The sequence below is a fragment of the Castor canadensis genome, chromosome 5 (genome assembly GCF_047511655.1).
Source record: "Castor canadensis chromosome 5, mCasCan1.hap1v2, whole genome shotgun sequence".
NCBI lineage: Eukaryota > Metazoa > Chordata > Mammalia > Rodentia > Castoridae > Castor > Castor canadensis.
Window position 1 is genome coordinate 136,781,978 of NC_133390.1, and position 19,506 is coordinate 136,801,483.

Genomic DNA, 19,506 nt, shown 5'->3' on the forward strand with positions numbered 1-19,506 from the left:
GCACAGAGGGATTTTCTTGCCTTCACCAGTAGCTAGAAGGCTCTAAGGAAACATGTAGGTAACCCATGGAAAGGACTCATGCCACCAAGTCCCCTTTAGCATTTCAGGGAAGGGAGTGGGTCAGCAGCTGAAAATTCCACAACTGTTGTTGTGCTATGATGAGTTCCTTGGAAGAGAAGACCACCTCTATCCAAGGCCTTCAGAAAAGACTTCTCCTTATATGGGACGTTCTGTGCTTTTTCTTTCTTGACTTTGATCAGACATAGTGGGGGCTTTTGCAGGAGGTTGAATTGCTTGTGGGACTGTGTAACTTGGTAGAGCTTGCCACTTTTGAAGGTCAGAGACCTACCACTTCACTGACAGGGTCATGGTTACATGTACTTTATTTTGTTTCTTATTCTAAACAACAGGGACAGGAAGTATGGTGCACTTATTGCAGATTTTCAAATGCCATATAGGTTCCAGTAGTATGATCTAGACCTGAGCTGGAAGACATACAAACCTCAGGAAGTAGACCAATGGCTTACATGCTTCAGGGTCATTAGGGCCTTGATGGAGGAACACCAGAGTCTAAAGCATGTGACTCCATTCAAGAGTGTTTACTGAAGAGCTGGAGGAGAAACTCGTTTTCAAAAGAGAGAAAATTCCAGTAAGAACAACCAAAGGCTTGCTGAAAGAAATTTTTTTTGAAAAAAAAACCCTTATATTTCATAATTTAAAAATTTATTAGATAAAATGAAAATGATAGTGATCACTGCTGAAAACAAAATTGGCTTTCTGAAGAAACATCCTACAACACTGAGTAAAAATTCAGAGACACACAAATCATACCTGAATAGATAAAACCTTGATGCAGGTCTAGACTCAGCTTGCAAATATGTGGACAGGAGGGTAAAAAAATGTAGAGTAATAATTGAACAAATAATAATAAGAAAAGTTTACCTGAGCTGAAAAAAGGCATGCTTCAGAATGAAAGGGCCTTTGATTCCCAGGAAAAAATTAACCAAACAGACACAAACCTTAACAGATGTTTGATTTTCAAGGATTAAGAGAAAGCTATACAGACTTCCAGATAGAAACCATAGGTTACTTCAGAGGAATGAGACTAAGATTAGTGTTGAACATCTAATCATATCTGCAATCCTGGAAGCTGGAAGTGAGCCCATGCTCTTTTGTCATTCTCTCTGTTACTGAAGGGATGATACAGACAGGATTAGAAAAAGATCTTTATAACAACTTTTTTGGCATAATTGATTAGAACTTTGTCTCTTATAACATAGCCAAGCAAATGTCAGACCTGATTTAAGGTCTGCAATAGACACAAAATAATGAAAGATTGAAGAGAAAATCTGGGGGATGTATAAAAATGGCAGGTGATAGATAGAGTGCCACAAGTAGAAATAAAACTCAAAAATCGTAGAAGAAATGAAGTTTGACTTTCCTGAAAAAGTGAAGATTTATATGTCAAAAGATAACAAAAGCCAAATCCAAGAAATACAATGTGAAATAACATCACCCTGTTACTTGAGTTTCTACTGTTCTATATATAGAATGCCTAGAGACTGATAATAGAAACAACCCAATTGAAGGTCAAAGGATAAGAAAAGGCAGCTTGAAGAAGAGGGAATAGAATGACTCTGAATTTCACTAGCAGGCAAAGAATGCAGTTAGCTCAGCTTAAATGAGATATTTTCATACACCTATCAGTAGCAAAAATCTGCATGAAATTATGTATAGAAAACTCAATCACATTTTTTGGTAAATTTTGTGTGACATTTTATGTGATTTCCACTCAAGTTAAAACAATATGTAACCTCTGTGGGTTCAAGATTGCAAAGTCATCCCCTGTATTTATTAAAAATAAATTACTTAGTCTTGAAAAATACATGTGTATGGTGGTAAGTAGGAACAACAGCAAATTAATCATTGCTTTGGGATTCTAATTCTTCCCTTTAGTCAACTCTTCATAGTTGTGGATCATAGTTGTGGAACATCTACTGTTGTTATGTAGCTTTTTTTAGTGTCTTAAGGGTTGGACCTCCTGAGTCAATTAGGATGGTTACATAATCCTAACAAAAAAAGCACCACAACTCAAACTGTTTTAAACATAAGAGAAATTTTAATCTTATTTTTTTTATTCATTTATTCGCATGTGCATACATTGTTTGGGTCATTTCTCCCCCCTGCCCCCCGCCCCTGCCTTCTTCCCCCCAACCCCGCCTCAGGCAGAACCTGTTCTGCCCTTGACTCTAATTTTGTTGAAGAGAAGACACAAGCATAATAAGAAAGACAAAGCATTTTTGCTAGTTGAGTTAAGGATAGCTATACAGAGAGATTCCTAGCATTGCTTCCATATACAAATGTGTTACAATCCAAGTTGATTCATCTCAAACTGATCTTTACACTGGTTCCTGATCCTCTTCTCATGTTGATCTCTGTCACTTTAAGGTTTCTATATTAGTTCTTCTGCAGTGGGGACATCAAACACTTTCATGTTTTGGGTTTTCTAGCTATCCCCATACCTCCGTATGTGCTCTCCCCTTGTCATGTGACCCAAGTCCAACAACATTGATGTATTTGCCCTAGATCTAAAGATGACATATGAGGGAGAATATGCGATTTTTGATCTTCTGAGCCTGGCTAACCTTGCTCAGAATGATGTTCTCCAGTTCCATACATTTACTTGTGAATGATAAGATTTCATTCTTATTCATGGCTGAGTAAAATTCCATTGTGTATAAATACCACATTTTCTTGATCCATTCGTCAGTAGTGGGGCATCTTGGCTGTTTCCATAACGTGGCTATTGTGAATAGCGCTGCAATAAACATGGGTGAGCAGGTGCCTTTGGAGTAACCTGTGCGCATTCCTTTGGGTATATCCCTAGGAGTGGGATTGCTGGATCATATGGCAGATCTATGTTTAGATTTTTAAGACGCCTCCAAATTTTTTTCCAGAGTGTTTGCACTAGCTTGCATTCCCACCAGCAGTGTATGAGGGTTCCTTTTTCTCCACATCCTCACCAACACCTGTTGTTTGTGGTGTTTTTGATGATGGCTATTCTAACAGGGGTGAGGTGGACTCTTACTGTGGTTTTAATTTGCATTTCCTTTATGACTAGAGATGGTGAGGATTTTTTCATGTGTTTTTTGGGCATTTGAATTTCTTCTTTTGAGAAAATTCTGTTTAGTTCTGTTCCCCGTTTCTTTATTGGTTCATTAATTTTGGGAGAGTTTAGTTTCTTAAGTTCCCTGGATATTTTGGTTATCAGTCCTTTGATGTATATGTGGCAAATATTTTCTCCCACTTTGTGGGTTGTCTCTTCAGTTTAAAGGCCATTTCTTCTGTTGTGCACAAGCTTTTTAATTTTATGAAGTCCCATTTGTCCATCCTTTCACTTAGTTGCTGAGCTGCTGGGGTTCTATTGGGGAAGTCCTTGCCTATACCTGTTACTTCCAGAGCATTTCCTGCTCCTTCCTGTATTAACTTCAGCATTTTGGGTCTGATATTAAGGTCCTTGATCCATTTTGAGTTGATACTAGTACAGGTGATAAACATGATTCTAGTTTCAGTTTCTTGCAGATGGATAACCACTTTTCTCAGCATTTGTTGAAAAGGCTGTCTTTTCTCCATTATATATTTTTGGCACCTTTGTCAAAAATAAGGTGGGTATAGTTGTGTGGATTCATATCCGGGTCCTCTGTTCTGTTCCACTGGTCTTCATGTCTGTTTTTGTGCCAGTACCATGCTGTTTTTATTGCTGTTGCTTTGAAATATAGTTTGAAGTCGGGTGTTGTGATACCTCCAGCACTGCTCTTTTTGCTGAGTATTGCCTTGGCTATTCACGGTCTCTTGTGTTTTCAAATGAACTTTAGGGTAGATTTTTCAATTTCTGTGATGAATGTCATTGGGATTTTGATGGGAATTGCATTAAACATGTCGACTGCTTTTGGTAGTATAGCCATTTTTACTATGTTGATTCTACTAATCCATGAACACGGGAGATCTTTCCATCTTCTGTAGTCTTCCTCGATCTCTTTCTTCAGAGGTTTGTAGTTCTCCTTGTAGAGGTCATTCACATCCTTTGTTAAGTTTACTCCTAGGTATTTGATTTTTTTTGAAGCTATTGTAAATGGAATTGTTTCCATATATTCCTTCTCAGTTTGTTTGTTATTGCTGTATAGAAAAGCTAATGATTTTTGTAAGTTGATTTGTATCCTGCCACCTTGCTATAGCTGTTTATGGTGTCTAGGAGTTTTTGAGTAGAGTTTTTTTGGGTCTTTAAGATATAAGATCATATCATCTACAAATAGGGATATTTTGACAGTTTCTTTACCTATTTGTATTCCTTTTATTCCTTCTTCTTGCCTAATTGCTCTGGCTAGGAATTCCAGTACTATGTTGTATAGGAGTGGGGATAGTGGGCACCGTTGTCTTGTTCCTGATTTTAGGGGGAATGGTTTCAGTTTTTCACCATTCAGTATGATGTTGGCTGTAAGTTTGCCATATATAGCCTTTATGATGTTGAGGTACATTCTTTCTATTGCTAGTTTTCTTAGAGCTTTTATCATGAATTGGTGTTGAATCTTATCAAAGGCTTTTTCTGCTTCTATTGAGATGATCAAGTGGTTTTTGTCTTTGCTTCTATTAATGTGGTTTATTACATTTATTGATTTTCGTATATTGAACCACCCCTGCATCCCTGGGATGAAGCCTACTTGGTCATGGTGAATGATCTTTTTGATGTGTTGTTGAATTCTGTTTGCCATTATTTTATTGAGAATTTTTGCATCAATATTCATTAAGGAGATTGGCATATAGTTCTCCTTTTTGGAGGTGTCTTTGTCTGGTTTTGGGATGAGAATAATATTGGCTTCATAAAATGAGTTAGGCAGTGTTCCTTCCCTTTCTATTTTGTGGAACAATATAAGGAGGGTTGGTATTAGTTCTTCTTTAAAGATCTGATAGAATTCAGCATAGAATCCATCAGGTCCTGGACTTTTCTTTTTTGTGAGACTCTTGATTGCTGCTTCAATTTCTTTTTGTGTTATAGATCTATTCAGGTGATTAATATCCTCTTGGTTCAGTTTTGGATGGTCATAACTATCTAGAAATTCATCCATTTCTTCAAGATTTTCAAATGTATTAGAATATAGGCTCTCAAATTAGTCTGTGATGAGTTCCTGGATTTCCATGGTGTTTGTTGTTATCTCCCCTTTTGCATTTCTGATTTTACTGATTTGGGTTTTTTCTTTCCTCATTTTAGTCAGGTTTGCCAGGGGTCTGTCAATCTTATTTATTTTTTCAAAGAACCAGCTTTTTGTTTCATTGATTCTTTGTATGGTTTTTTTGTTTGTTTCTATTTCATTGATTTCAGCCCTTATTTTTATTATTTCTCTCCTTCTGCTTGTTTTGGGATTTGCTTGTTCTTGTTTTTCTAGGAGTTTGAGATGTAGTGTTAGGTTATTAATTTGAGATCTTTTTGACCTTTTAATATATGCACTCATGGCTATAAACTTTCCTCTTAGGACTGCCTTTGCTGTGTCCCACAGGTTCTGGTAGTCGTGTTTTCATTTTCATTAACTTCCAGGAACCTTTTAATTTCCTCTTATATATCATCAATGACCCATTGATCTTTGAGCAATGTTTTGTTCAGCTTCCAATTGTTTGCTTGTTTTTTACTGTTTTTTTTTTGTTGTTGAGTTCTAGTTTTAATGCATTGTGATCAGATAGAATGCATGGGATTATTTCTATTTTCTTATATTTGCTGAGGCTTGCTTTGTGCCCTAGATATGATCAATTTTGGAGAGGGTTCCATGAGCTGCTGAGAAGAATGTATATTGTGCAGAAGTTGGATGAAATATTCTTTAGATATCAGCTAGGTCCATTTGATCTATGGTGTGATTTAGTTCTAGAATTTCTTTATTGATTTTTTTGTTTGGATGACCTATCTACTGGTGATAGGGCGGTATTAAAGTCTCCCACCACCACTGTGTTGGAGTCTGTATGTGTTTTTAGGTCCTTCAGAGTACGTTTGATGAAATTGGATGCATTGACATTGGGTGCATATAGGTTGATAATTGTTATTTCCTGTTGGTGTATTTCCCCTTTTATTAGTAGGGAGTGTCCTTTTTTATCTCATTTGATCAGTGTAAGTTTGAAGTCTAGTTTGTCCAAGATAAGTATTGCTAACCCTGCCTGTTTTCAGGAGCCATTGGCTTGGTAAATCTTCTTCTAGTCCTTCACCCTAAGCCAATGCTCTTTCTGTCGATGAGATGGGTCTCTTGCAGGCAGCAGATTGTTGGATCTTCCTTTTTAATCCAGTTTTTCAAGCAGTGTCTTTTGATGGGGGAATTTAGTCCATTAACATTCAGTGTTAGTATTGATAAATACATGGTGATCCCTGTCATGTAGTTGTCTTTGTTGTTTAAGGGTTTGATTGTGTGCAGCTCAATCAATGTTACTCTCTACTTTCTTGCCTTTTCTTCTCTTGTGTTTTGGTGCCACCTGCCCTTTCATGGTTTTGTTTGCTTTCACTTTCTGTGTGCAGAATTCCTTGAAAAAAATCTTTTGAAGTGGTGGCTTGGTGGTCATATATTGTTTTAGTTTCTGTTTATCATGGAAGACTTTTATTGCTCCATCTATTTTGAATGATAGTTTTGCTGGGTAGAGTATCTTAGGGTTGAAGTTATTTTCATTCAGTGCCCGAAAAACCTCACTCCTTGCTCTTCTTGCTTTTAAGGTTTCTGTTGAGAAATCTGCTGTGATTTTGATGGATTTACCTTTGTATGTTATTTGTTTTTTCTCTCTTACAACCTTCAATATTCTTTCTCTGTTCTCTGTGCTTGTTGTTTTAATGATAATATGTCATGGGGTAGTTCTATTGTGGTCAAGTCTGTTTGGTGTCCTGGAGGCTTTCTGTACCTGAATGGGCATAATTTTCTTCATATTTGGGTAATTTTCTGTTATTATTTTGTTGAATATGTTACTTATTTCTTTTGCTTGCACCTCTTTTCCTTCAATGCCCATGATTCTCAGGTTTGGTCTTTTGATGGAGTTGGTGAGTTCTTGCATATTCCTTTCACAGTTCTTGGGTTGTCTGAGTAATAGTTCTTCAGTTTTTCTTTAATTTTCATTTCATCTTCAAGTGCTGAGATTCTGTCTTCTGCTTGTTCTAGTCTGCATGATTAGCCTTCCAGTTTGTTTTGTATTTCTGTTTCATTCTTTTTTCTGAGGTTTTCCATATCATGGGTTACTTCCTCTTTAATATTATCAATTATCACCCTTAATTCATTTATCTCACTACTTATGTATGGTATTCTCTGTTTCCCTTTGGTGTTTTATTTAGGGCTCCTATTATTTCATTTATTTGTTTTTGTGTTTTCTCATATTCTTTATTTTTGTTGTATTGGAATTTCTTCAGTGCCTCCTGTATGTTTTGGTTGACCATGTCTAGTAACATCTCTGAAATTCTTATTGATTACTCGCAGGATTTTTCTTTCAAGGTGTTCTTGTGGGCTTTCTTGGGTTCATTGGTATAGTTTATCTTTGTTTTGTTGGAGTCTGAATCTGGGTGTCCATTTTCTTCATTTCCCTCTGAATCCTGTACTAATTTATTTGGGGGACAGAATGGTTTCCATCCCTTTTTCATCTTCCCATCATTCCACTTGGTGCTGTTTCTGTTTCTGATCTATGTGTAATTTAGTGTTATTTAACTTATAATAGTAAAACTAACAAAACCAACAAACAAAGAAAAAAGAAAAAGAAAGGAAAAAATGGAGAACCAAAGAAATCAATAGGGAGAGATGGTGGACAATCAAACAGCAAACAGGACAAACAAACACTTAAAGGAAAGAAAAAGAAAAAAACATTCCTGGTTCAGGAACAGTAGAATTTCAGTATTGGTAGTTCTGGTGTTACTCCTTCAGCACCCAGTCCTGTTTGTCTGTGTCTCCTAAGCAGGTTTGGAGCTGGCGTCTGGCCGTGCAGGAGCCCTTCTGTTTTCTCAGTGTAACGTGGCGTGGAGAAGCTTTTTCTGCCTGGGGGGGTTCAGGGTTTCAGAATTTTGTTTCTTCTTTTTGTTTTTGTTTTCTGCCAAGTGTGGCTCCAGCAGGAAAGTATTCTGTTTGGTCCGCTGAAGATCTCCCAATCACGTTTGGAGCCGGCGGCCTGCAGGTGGTGGTGGGTGGATTGCGGTAGTTGGTAGTGGCCTTTGTGCTGCTGCGGTTGGCTGGTGGTGGCAGCTGGCAGTGGCAGCATGGGGGTGATGGCCTGCCTGTTCTCACATTGTATTGTAGTGTGGAGAAGCCTTCCACGGGCTAGGGGTTCGGGATGCCAAAGTTTCAACTCTCCCTAGTGCTTCACCTCTGCCAAGTGTGGCTACACCATCTCAGCCAGGTCCCTGATTCACAGAGCTCATGCTGTCCGCGTCAGTGGGTTTCTTTTTTTGTTTTTTTTGTTGGGGGGGGTCAGTCTGTCCAGGGGCTTGTGCTGTTTATCCCAGGGGTGGCTGAGGGATACCGCGTGATGCTTGGGGCTCACCTGTTTGGTCTGCTGAAGGCTTCCCAAGCACAATTGGAGCTGGCCACCAGCAGGCAGGTGGTGGTGCCCAGTGTGTCGACCAGCAGGCAGATAGTGGCCTGGCAGGCCAGTGGGTGGGTGGCAGTGATGTAAGGGTGGTGGCCCGCCTGTTCTTTCAGTGTATTGTGGCATGGAGAAGCCTTCCACAGGCTAGGGGTTCAGGGAGCCAAAGTTTCAACTCTCCCTGGTTCTTCACCTCAGCAAAGTGTGTCTCCAGTGTCTAATCTTATTAAAATGAAGTACATACTGAGTTAGGCTGAGAAAATGGCTCATTCACTCTCTATGTTTCTTGGTACTTTTCTCTGTTCTCTCCAGCAATTTTGTCTGCAGCTTCCATCTTGATTGCAGGACAGCTGATGGAAGCTGAGGCACTGCTTTCCTGTTCACGTTTAGAGGTAATGTGGGAATATAAAGCCCTTTTCTTTCATCAAAATGGATTAACTTAGGTTACTTGCCCACCCTGAAATAGTAATAAAGTGCCGATTGACTTAAAGTTGGCCACATGAATGGGTCAGGAAATGCCATTACTGATTTCCATGAAGTGAATTTTCTCTGGTATTGTGTATGGGCTCAGATTTCTGTGAGCCCCAGGCTGAATGGGAGGAAACAGGCAGACCCTGGAAGCTCTGTTATGGAGGGGGAATGGGTGCTGGCAGACAGATACCCATGCATACTCTGCTGCCATACCCTGCCAATGACTGTACTGTGGGTAGAGATTGTTTCCTATTGTTGCTGTAGCAAATTGCCATAAACCTAATGATTTGAAACAATGCAAACTTACTATATCATAGTTCTGGATGTCAAAAGTCCAAAATGTGTCAGTGGGCTAAAATCAAGATATTGGGAGGTCTAGGGAAGAATCTTGTTTTCTTGCCCTGTCCAAACTTTTAGAAGCCACCTGCATACCTTGGCTCATTGCCCTGTATTGCATTACCTTTTCTTCCTCTATTTCTATTGTCATGCCATCTCCTCCATCCCTGATCCTTTTGCCTCCCTCTTACCTCTTGATTACATTGGGTCAATTTGGATAATCCAGGACAACCTTCCCACCCCCACATTCTTAATATGCAGTCACAGATTCTGGGGACTGAGACATGGACATGTTTGGAGAGGGTCTTTATTCACCGTATCTCGTTGTCTCCAGTATTGTCTTTTCTCTCCTACAGTAGTGTGTTTCCCTCCTCATCTCACAGGTATATATTGAGTTGCACTTTTCATTTATATCACATATCATTTATATCATATAGAATAAAAAGCAGTTTTAAATTATAATTGTAAATACATATTAATTGTACAACTTAATAGGATTCACGGCAGTATGTCCATACATGTATACTAGGCTTCATGTCCATCTACCCTTCTATTTTTTCCCTCTCCTTTTCCCTCCCTTGCCCCCTTAGCCCCTTTCTAATCCCTAATAGCCTCTCTTCTACTTTCAGGTCATCTTTCTTTTTCTTTTTTCTTTTATTATTTCTTATTCATATTTGTAGTTTCTACATAAGAGAGAAACCTACAATACTTGTCTTTCTGTATCTGGCTTATTTAACCTAACATGATGTTGCCCAGTTCCATCCATTTTCTTGAAAATTACAATATTTCATTCTTTTTTATTCTCCATTGTGTATATGCTCTATATTTTCTTTATCCATTTACCTGTTGGATCAGCACCATGCTGATTCCATATCTTGGCTATTGTGAATAGTGCCACAATAAACACGAGCATGCAGATAATCTCTCTTGCATGCTGACTTCACCTCCTTCAAATATATTCCTGGAAATGAGATGGTTACATCATAGAGTAGTTCTGTTTTTAATTTTTTAGGAATCTTCTTTTTAAATAGTGGCTGTACTAATTTACATTCCTGTCGATAGTGTATTAGAGTTCCTTTTTCTCCACATTCTTGCCAGCGTTTCTTACTTATTTTGATGATAGCCATTGTTAAAACTGGGGTGAAATGGATTGTCATTAAATTTTTGATTTGCATTTCCATGATGACTAAAAATATTGAGTATTTTTTTGTAAATTTATTGGTCATTTGTATTTCTTTTTTAGAAAAGTAACAAGAACTGGGGGCATGGCTCAAGTGGTAAAGCACTTGCCTAGCAAGCCCAAGGCCCTGAGTTTGATCTCTAGTACTACCAAAGAAAAAGAGAACTATCTATGCAGGTCATTTGCCCACTTTAAATTGGATTGCTTACTTTTTAATTTTTTTTGAGTTCTTTATATACTTTGGCTATTAATCTTCTGTTGGATGAGTAGGAAGCAAAGATTTTCTCCCATTTTATAGGTTGTTTCTTCACTTTGTTGATAATTTCCTTTGCTGTGCAGAAGCTTTTTAATTTGATGTACTTTCATTTGTTGATTCTTGAAAAAAGCCACAGTTCAAACATGGACTATTAAAATTTTAGAAATAGATTGCTAATTATATTTGTCTCCTCAAAGTTTTGTTTGGAATTTAAAATTTGGTAAAATTTTACCCAACTAAAGTGAGCATTATTGTCTGAATCAGTTAATCAAAAACCTCTTTTCAAAGAATATGTGGCTCTTGTAAAAGACCTTTAAAAATATTTTACGTATTGCTTCAAAATAGAGCTCTCAGTTTTGTCACTTTCTTGTTAAGGTCATATTTGGGGTGTTTCATGTTTTTTTATTTCCCGAAATAAAATAAAAATACTAATACCTTTCACAGTATTTTTCACAAGGGAGAGAATTAGTGTACCTTCTAGACCTAGCTTGCTTACCACTAGTACCACTAAGCAAATCTGGTTTAACAGATTCCCCCACTCCACACACACAAGTGCATTAGTAAGCTTTTGTTACTGGGATCAAAAACCTGAGATAGTCAACTTAAAAGGAAAAAAATTTTGTGTTGGCTCATGATTTCAGAGGACTTAGTTCATGTAGGCTTGGTCCTGTTGCTTTGTACCTGTGACAAGGCAGAACATCATGGCAGAAGTGCTTGGCAGAGGAGGCCTGTTCTCATGGTGCCCAGGAAGTAAAAGAGAGAAACAGGAAAGGGCACAGAATGTGACCTTCAGTGACCTAACCTCCTAACACTGGCCCCTATATCTTAGAGGTCCCAGCACTTCCAAAATAGTGCCTCAGGTTGGGGACCAGGTCCTTGATACATGGGCATTTAGGGGGACATTCAAGATTCAAACCATAGAAAGTGGCATCATTCATGGAAAAATGGAAATACAGTCACTTGTACATTCCATAATATGTTGCAGCAACAACTGATCTCTCCATTAAATCTGCATATTGTTGATGCATCATTTTAGCAGAAGATGGTTTTAGTAATCTCTTAATCCTTAGAAATTCTTTTCTTATTTTTTAAAAATTTTTTTGGCAATACTGAGGTTTGAACTCAGACTTGCTAGCTGGCACTCTACTGCTTGAGCCATGTCTCCAGTTTTGTTTTGTTTTTTTTAATTTATTTACACAGGATCTTGGTATGTAGCCCAGGCTGGCTTCAAATTCACGATCTTCCTGCCTTAGCCTTCCAAGAGGTAGCTGGGACTACCACTTCTCAAACGATATGCTACTCTTGTAAGACCATCCTTGAAATCAGGCATGTGTTACCATACTTGGTTGCAATTCATGTTTATATGACATAGATGTCCTGGTGATTTTAACATTTCAGCAGCAGCTGGTTTTTATCAGTTCTGTATGCACATTAGTTAAACATTAAAACCCAAAGAAGTCCATTAGTGAATGAAAAAGAAAGTTTGAGATGACAGAACAGTTGGCCCTGTTTATTTCCATGATAACGCTTCAGTTTCATTAACAAAATAGCACTTTTACTATTTCTGACCACACACTTCATAATGACCTGTGAGCTGTGACTTTCTTGAATTGTAGTTCATGTGATGAACAGAAACAGTGAACCATACAAACTAACAAGTCTATAGGAATTTGTACATTTGTCATTGACTACTGCTCCAATATTCTCTATTGTTCTTAAATTCCACAAAGGCAAACATAGGCTGTCCTTAACCATGTAGGCAAATCGAGTCAAAGGAATTGAATGGCACCAGGCATCATCAATAGAGTACTCGCATCATCTTCTTAACAGTTGGTTTGTTTGTAGACACACTTAGACTGACCCTGAGAATGAGCTATGAGGTTGAGAGGATATGAGGTTGGCAAAGAGGTTTGAGGGGAGAGATAAGTAATTGTCTGTATCGTGCAATTTCCTGAGCTCTTAACTATGCAGTCCTAGTCTGAATAGGTATGTCTCTTTCACTGATTAAGGCTTCTTTACATGCTAATGGAGTAAAAGTCATGTTTGCATTGACCATCAGAATCAACTAATACTACATATCAGCTGAGAATTTCAGCTGGAATTTTAGTGGGCAGAAAATGGACTTGCCTCTGGTACTAATTCCTATTCATGGTCTTATTATTAATCTTTGCAAAGAGATGAGAAATGAGTAGACTTGAATGTTCAGTTTGTTTTCGGTCTCATCACTTACTGTAGTTATGAGTGTCTGCCAATTATGGCTGTTTTTAGAAAGCAGTCTTTGAATAGGGGCTAGACAAAGTTAAGAAAAATATTTTAAAAAGAGAAATAGTTTGCATTTTATGGCAGGATGAACAATCCACTTATGCTATCATTGTATTCTATTTATTAGAGCTTATTTTAAGGGACTTGATGCCTTTAAGCATAATTCTTTATGTATGCTATTTTAGTTGTATTGCCATATTACAAACAACTTTAAAATTTAGTAGCTTAAAACAGCAACCCTTTTATCATATCATTGTCTTTCACTTTTGTGTGCAGGATTTGGTTGGGCAATTCTTGCATGCTTCGTGTGGCATTAACTAGGGTCACTGGATGACAACCTTCAGTTGGCAGCTGATTGGTCTGGAGGATATGAGATGGCTTCATTCACATACCTGTTATTTCAGACAGGCTGGGCCCTTATGGGACTTCTTTCCATGCTGTCTCACTAGCAAGGTAGTTGGGCTTTTTACTCCACTGCTCAGGGATCCAAGAACAAAATGATTCAAGAGATGACAGTTGTTAACTGTCAGCCTCTTGGGCCTAGGCTTGATGCTGGCCACTTGGACTTAAGAATTACATGATGCATACCAATGTTGTTACTATAAAGTCCCCTGAAATTTTAAATCTCTGTGACCATAGAGTAAATGCTGATGTGTGGAGACCTAGTGTGATGATAATACACACATTTTCACATTAATATTTGTGTTTTTATATATGCAAATTAAACTTCTTAGATAATAAAATTTCATTGCCCTTTTCCCTGAAATAACAGTGATTTTCCTGTTAAAATAACTTGAGTTGAGGAAGATTAGTTAGTTAATTGGAAAATTGGTAAGAATAGGTTCTGGAGCTTGTGCTTCAAGCAGTTATTGGTTTTCAGCTTTCTGTACCCTATTCAATTTGGTGGCAATCAGAGTACTTTGAATCTAGGCAAGACCTGGGGCTGGGGTGTAGCTCAGTGATAGACTATATGCTCAGCATGTGTAAGGCCCTGTGTTTAATCCCCAGTACCAACTACCTCCTTCCAAAATCCAAAAAGCAAACAAACAAATAAACAAAAAAAGGGCAAGACTCAAGTCTTGCTAGGTGCTCTTGTGTGTGGATGTGGATATTTGAGAAGTTTAATGACTTTTTTCCAGACCGTTGGTGGTGGTACAGTGCAAGAAAGGGTACCAGAGCTGGATGGCGGTGGATCCACAGAGCAGGAGAAGAACCATTCTAACAGTAGCACCTTGTCTGACCGAAGACTCAGCAACTCCAGCCTTTGTAGCATTGAAGAAGAACACCGAACAGTGTATGAGATGGTGCAACGGATTCTTTTGTCAACACGAGGTTATGTCAATTTTGTGAATGAAATATTTCGACAGGTCAGTGTGTGTGTTACAAATTCACAAAATTGAAGAGAGTTTTTGTTCTTGTTTGTGTTAGTTTTCCATTACTCTGCCAAATATCTGAGATACACCAACTTAAAAAGAGGAAAGGTTTTTTTGGCTCACAGTTTTGAAGGTTTCAGTCTCTGAACAATTGACTCCATTCCTTTGGACCTGTGGCAGTACAGTACATTATGGCAAGAATCTGAGGGAAAGGAGGCCTCGTGTTGAGTGTGAAAAAGGAAGAGGAATAGATAATTTCACACAACTAATAGCAAGCACCTGATGACTTACAGCTTCCCGTCAGGCCTCACCTCTTAATGTTTCTACACTTCCCAATAGTGCCAAACTGGGATCAGGCCATTCCTGAGTATCCAGCAACAAGTGAGTCTAGAACAAAGAGACTGCTGTTGTTCCCACAGGCCCAGAGCTCTCTGACATGACCAGACATTCCTGCAAAAAGTTTTACTTTCCCTGCAAAGGCATATGGCATGCACATATGATAGATATATTTATGGCACAAGAGAAAAAAAAAGTGGGTGGGGAGGCGAATAAAAGGAGATGAAATATTAAATAACAGACCTCTGATGGAAAACTGTAGTAAATAGAAAGGTACTAGGGAGACCAGAAATGTGAACAAGAAAAGAGACCTGAGCAAAGGAAGGAGACAGAAGAGAGTAGAGGCCTAGGCTGCTAATTCCACATCAGATTTGCAGCCAGGGCGGATGTTGCCCCTAGGGGAACATGAGCAATGTCTGGAGACAACTCGGGGAGCTACTGACATCTAATGGGTAGCAGTCAACGTGTTGCTAAATACTCTGTAGCACACAGAAAGGTCTCCTCCTTATCTCTGCCATGACAAAGAACCATCCAGTCCCACATGTCAGTAGTGCTGCTTTGGAGAAGCTGTAAGTTATAGCCTTAAGAACTCTGAGTGGGTTTCTATATTGCACTTTATTGCCCTTGCTTGGTCAATGATGAATTCTTTTATATGGAAAACACAATCTGATTTCTTTTATAATCTTCTTAATTTTAAGTGAAGATATTCAGGGACTATAAAAGCCTAAAGGTTATTAAAGTGTAAATTGGACATTCAAGATATAAACATTCTTAGTTGGAAGATAAGACATGTGAGTATGCTACAGAGAACATTGTGAGATGGTGAAAGATCAGATGTCTGTGTGTGACATGGGAATAAATACTGACAAGGGGCCAGGTCAGCAGGGAGACTTGTGACAGAGGCTAAAGCACCGGGTGGTGCAAGTCACACTGGATTGGATGCTTCAGCGAACTGAAGGTAGTAGAAATAGACAACAATCAAAGAAAGACAAATTGAGCAAGGTTCAGGGCAACCTCTGCTAGCCCTAGGAGGAAGGCCAAGCAACGAGAAGTGCTTTAGGGTAAGCAATTCTGGTAAGTGGGTGCCGCCACTGGAAAATTGTCTTCTAACTGGAGTTTTTTTAATTACCTGTTGTGACCCACTTGTATAGGTCATGAAATCAATTTAGTAAAAAAATTATTTCTTAATAAACAATAAAATAGAACAGATCAAACATTTCAGTGTACTTCATGTTTTAAGGATTTAAAACTTCTGATTTAAAGTATGTATAATACTCTATATATCAATATTTATATCCTTATGTAGTATAACTGTTATGTTATGATCTAAGCAATTAAGTATTTCTCTGTAGGATGTCCATTGTTTTATTGGTTGGTTTTAATTTCAGATATGTTCATTAAACACACGTATATACATGGAAATGTAACAAGGAAATTCCCTGTATAGCTGATCTTCAACAAACAAAAATATCATCTTATTTTTTACAAAAACACAGAACAAGTCCTGCCAGGGGGTTGGTACCAGTGTGTGGGGGGGATGTGGGGATCAGGTGCAGGAGGGTGGATATTATGCAGTATTGTATACACATGTATGTAAATGAAAAAAATGAGACCTACTGAAACTATCCCAGGAATGAGGGTAGGGAGGATAAAGGAGATTGATGGTGGAGGTGAATTCAACTGTGATATACTTTGTAATCACAATGTACCCCCAGCACAACAATAAAAAATGAAAATATATTCATTAGATAAACACAATCCATGCCTATAATTATGGAGGATAAAGTAGAAGCAAATCACTCAAAGTATCACCACCTGTGACCACTGTTAATGTTAGAAGAGCATCAGTCTAGGTGGATCTATGTGGGCATATATGGCTGCTGGCCTGGTTAGCTAGCTAAATAAGAGACCTGCAGAGAAGAGCTGGGTAAGAAAGGATCAACAGCTTAGCTGGGCATAATAATCTTAGGTCACTCTTTCTTCCACTTTGGAATTTGTAAGTCAGAACCTTTCTAGAAAAACAAATCAGAAACAAGAAAAACCTCATGAGGACTTGAGTTATACAATTGAAACTTTAGAATGAATAGGTTTAACATTTTATTTTTTCTGGTTTTTAAAGTAATAGTTTTAACATTTTAAAAGAAATAAAAGACAAGCTTGAAAATGTTTACAATAAACAAGAAATTATAACAGATTTCCAATGTACATTTGGATAGGAAAAATAGAACTTTGGAAATGAAAAAAAAAGGGAGGGTCAGGCAGACATGGTGGCTCATGGGTATTATCCCAGATACTTTGGAGGTGGGGATAGGAGGATTGCAGTTTGAGGCCAGTGTGAGCAAAGAAGTTAGCAAGACTGAATCTTAAAGAACAAGCTGGACATGGTAGTCAATGTCTGTAATCCTAGCTACATGTGAGGCATAGGTAGAATGGTCAAGGTCCAAGGCCAGATCATGCAAAAAGCATGAAGTAAGACCCTATATGAAAAAATAACTAAAGCAAAAAGGGCTAGAGGTGTGGCTCGAGTGGTAGAGCACTTGCCTAGCAAGCATGAGGCCTGAATTCAAACCCCACTACTTCCTCCCCACCACCACCACCAAAGGATTAAAAAAAGTCCTGGTAATTAGAATGTTAAAAGAAAACCTCAATGCATAATTTTAATGGAGATTAGATATTGCTAGAGAGAATGAACTAGATGAAGAAATGATCCTGAATCTATCTCAGAGATTGAGATGAGACCAATGAAGTTGGACATGGAGGGTCTAGGGAGAAGCCTCATATACTTACTTACTTCTCTAGATTCATTCTTTTTTTGTTTGCTCTCCATTGTCTGAGAATAACCTGCTATGCTGTGGATTTGCTTATTTTTTTCTTAAAAGTTGATCAGCAATTTGCTATATTTTTGGAAAACTATTATTGCAGTGTTACTGCAAAAGGTCTAGTTCTACTGCTGCCTAATGAAGACAAACCTTTGTGAGACAGACATGGTGATGAGAGAAGAAAGAGCTTTATTGGTAACAAGGTGGAAAGTTGAAAGATAGAGACTCAAAAAAAAAAAAAAAAAAGCCATTCTTGCTTAGAGGTTGCAGATGCAAGACTTTTTATATATAGGCATTTTTTGAGAGGCTTATCAGATAAGCAGGTAAAACGACAATACAAACTTTGCATGGTCTGCTTTTCTGATGTCCAGGCTAGTTATCTGTAAGTCACTGGAGATTCTGGGTTATGTAAATCTAAGGAAAAGCTAGTGATTAGAAAGTTTTGTCTCATATCACTTTAATTCCTTTTCCCTGGAGCTCCTAACTACAGTTAATTATTCAGATACAAAAGGCATCTTTCATTGGAAAACAGGAAGAGAGCCAAAGGTAACTATCTCCAGAGAATAGGGAAAGACAAAAGAAAAAAATGAAAAAAAACTTTTGCCAGACAAGAGGGTGAAATACAGCTTTTTACAGAAAAAAAGTTTTAACCTGCTAGGTGGCTTCAGGCAGCCATATCATCTACAGCAAAGCTAGCAGGAAATTAAAAATACATTGCTCATCTGTATGACATCAAAAATTAATGATTTTTAAAATTAATTAAAAGCAAGAGGAGCTAGATAGTGTACTTAGGTTCTCCCTAGGTAACAGCAGCATGAATTTAGATTTATTATGTGTTCTTCCAAATTGAATCTTTTATCATTAAGATGCTTTATCACTTTATTGCTATAATGTTTTATTTTTAGTCTCAAAGTTTATCTTGTCTATTTTTATTATTTTGTAAAGTAGCCTGCCTTGTTCAGGGATTTGTTATACACAGTTTTGACCAAGCATAGTCAATAAATGAATAAAAGTATAAATAAAATCAAAAGAAATTTCAAAAACAAAAATTTTAAATTTCCACGTGCATATTACACAGCTCAGTTGAGGTGGCCAGTGACTCTTGTTAACATGTGGCTATACTTACTGGTATTCTGGTAAATATTGGAAGAAATGAAAGACAGAAAGAGGGAAGGAGGGAGCAACAAGGAAAAGTCAAAAAACAGACAAACCCGATTTGTAGCTGATGCCAGTTTCTGTGTTGTAAGTACTCCCACCATGGCTGATTTAAGACACCAACATGCCTATCCCAGAACACAGAGTTTAGAAGGGATGGCCACAGCTGGTTACCATTGGCTGTAGCAGTCTATTATCTTAAAACCTGTTTCTGATCTCCTGGGAAAAGTTCCAAGTTATATAATTATAATTGCTTTATATAGACACTTAAAATACCCGTGTAGGCATGATTAGTGTTATAGAAAAATTATTCAGAGTATAGATGTTATTTTTAAACTGCATTATGTTTTCTGGCCCAATTTTGAGGATGTCTTTTTTTCTTTACCTCAGTGTATACAAAAGCCTGTGCCTTGTAGAGTATATTTACGAACTATGTTTTCTGCAATCTGTGAGTTCGCTAGAAATGTCTCTTATGTTGTTCTTCAGGAGTTTTCTCCTTTTTTTCAGGCATTCTTGTTGCCTTCCTGTGAGATTGCTGTAACAAGAAAAGTAGTTCAAGTGTACAGAAAGTGGATCCTCCAAGACAAACCTGTGTTCATGGAGGAACCAGATAAAAAAGATACTGCCCAAGAAGATGCTGAAAAATTGGGATTTTCAGAAACTGATAACAAGGAGGTAATCATATCACTTGTCCTCTGAGTTGGGAGTATATATACTTTAGCAAAGTGTACCTAC

The 19,506-nt window shown here is 37.8% G+C and overlaps 1 protein-coding gene across 11 annotated transcripts in view; it reads left to right on the top strand.

The window, feature by feature from the left end:
- The window catches only part of Ralgapa2 (Ral GTPase activating protein catalytic subunit alpha 2), a 308,776-nt gene that overhangs the window by 67,686 nt on the left and 221,584 nt on the right, over positions 1-19,506 (top strand). For 10 of the 11 annotated variants that reach the window (XR_012448144.1, XM_074074234.1, XM_074074231.1 and 7 more), the window contains 2 exons: positions 14,228-14,455; positions 19,279-19,446. Coding sequence is in view for 10 of the 11 variants with exons in the window: in XM_074074234.1 (XP_073930335.1) it covers positions 14,228-14,455; positions 19,279-19,446 (396 nt within the window). In the remaining variant the exon portion in view is untranslated. Of the gene's footprint in view, positions 1-7,283; positions 8,976-14,227; positions 14,456-19,278; positions 19,447-19,506 lie in introns of those variants that run through there. The other variant, XM_074074239.1, reaches the window with a different exon arrangement.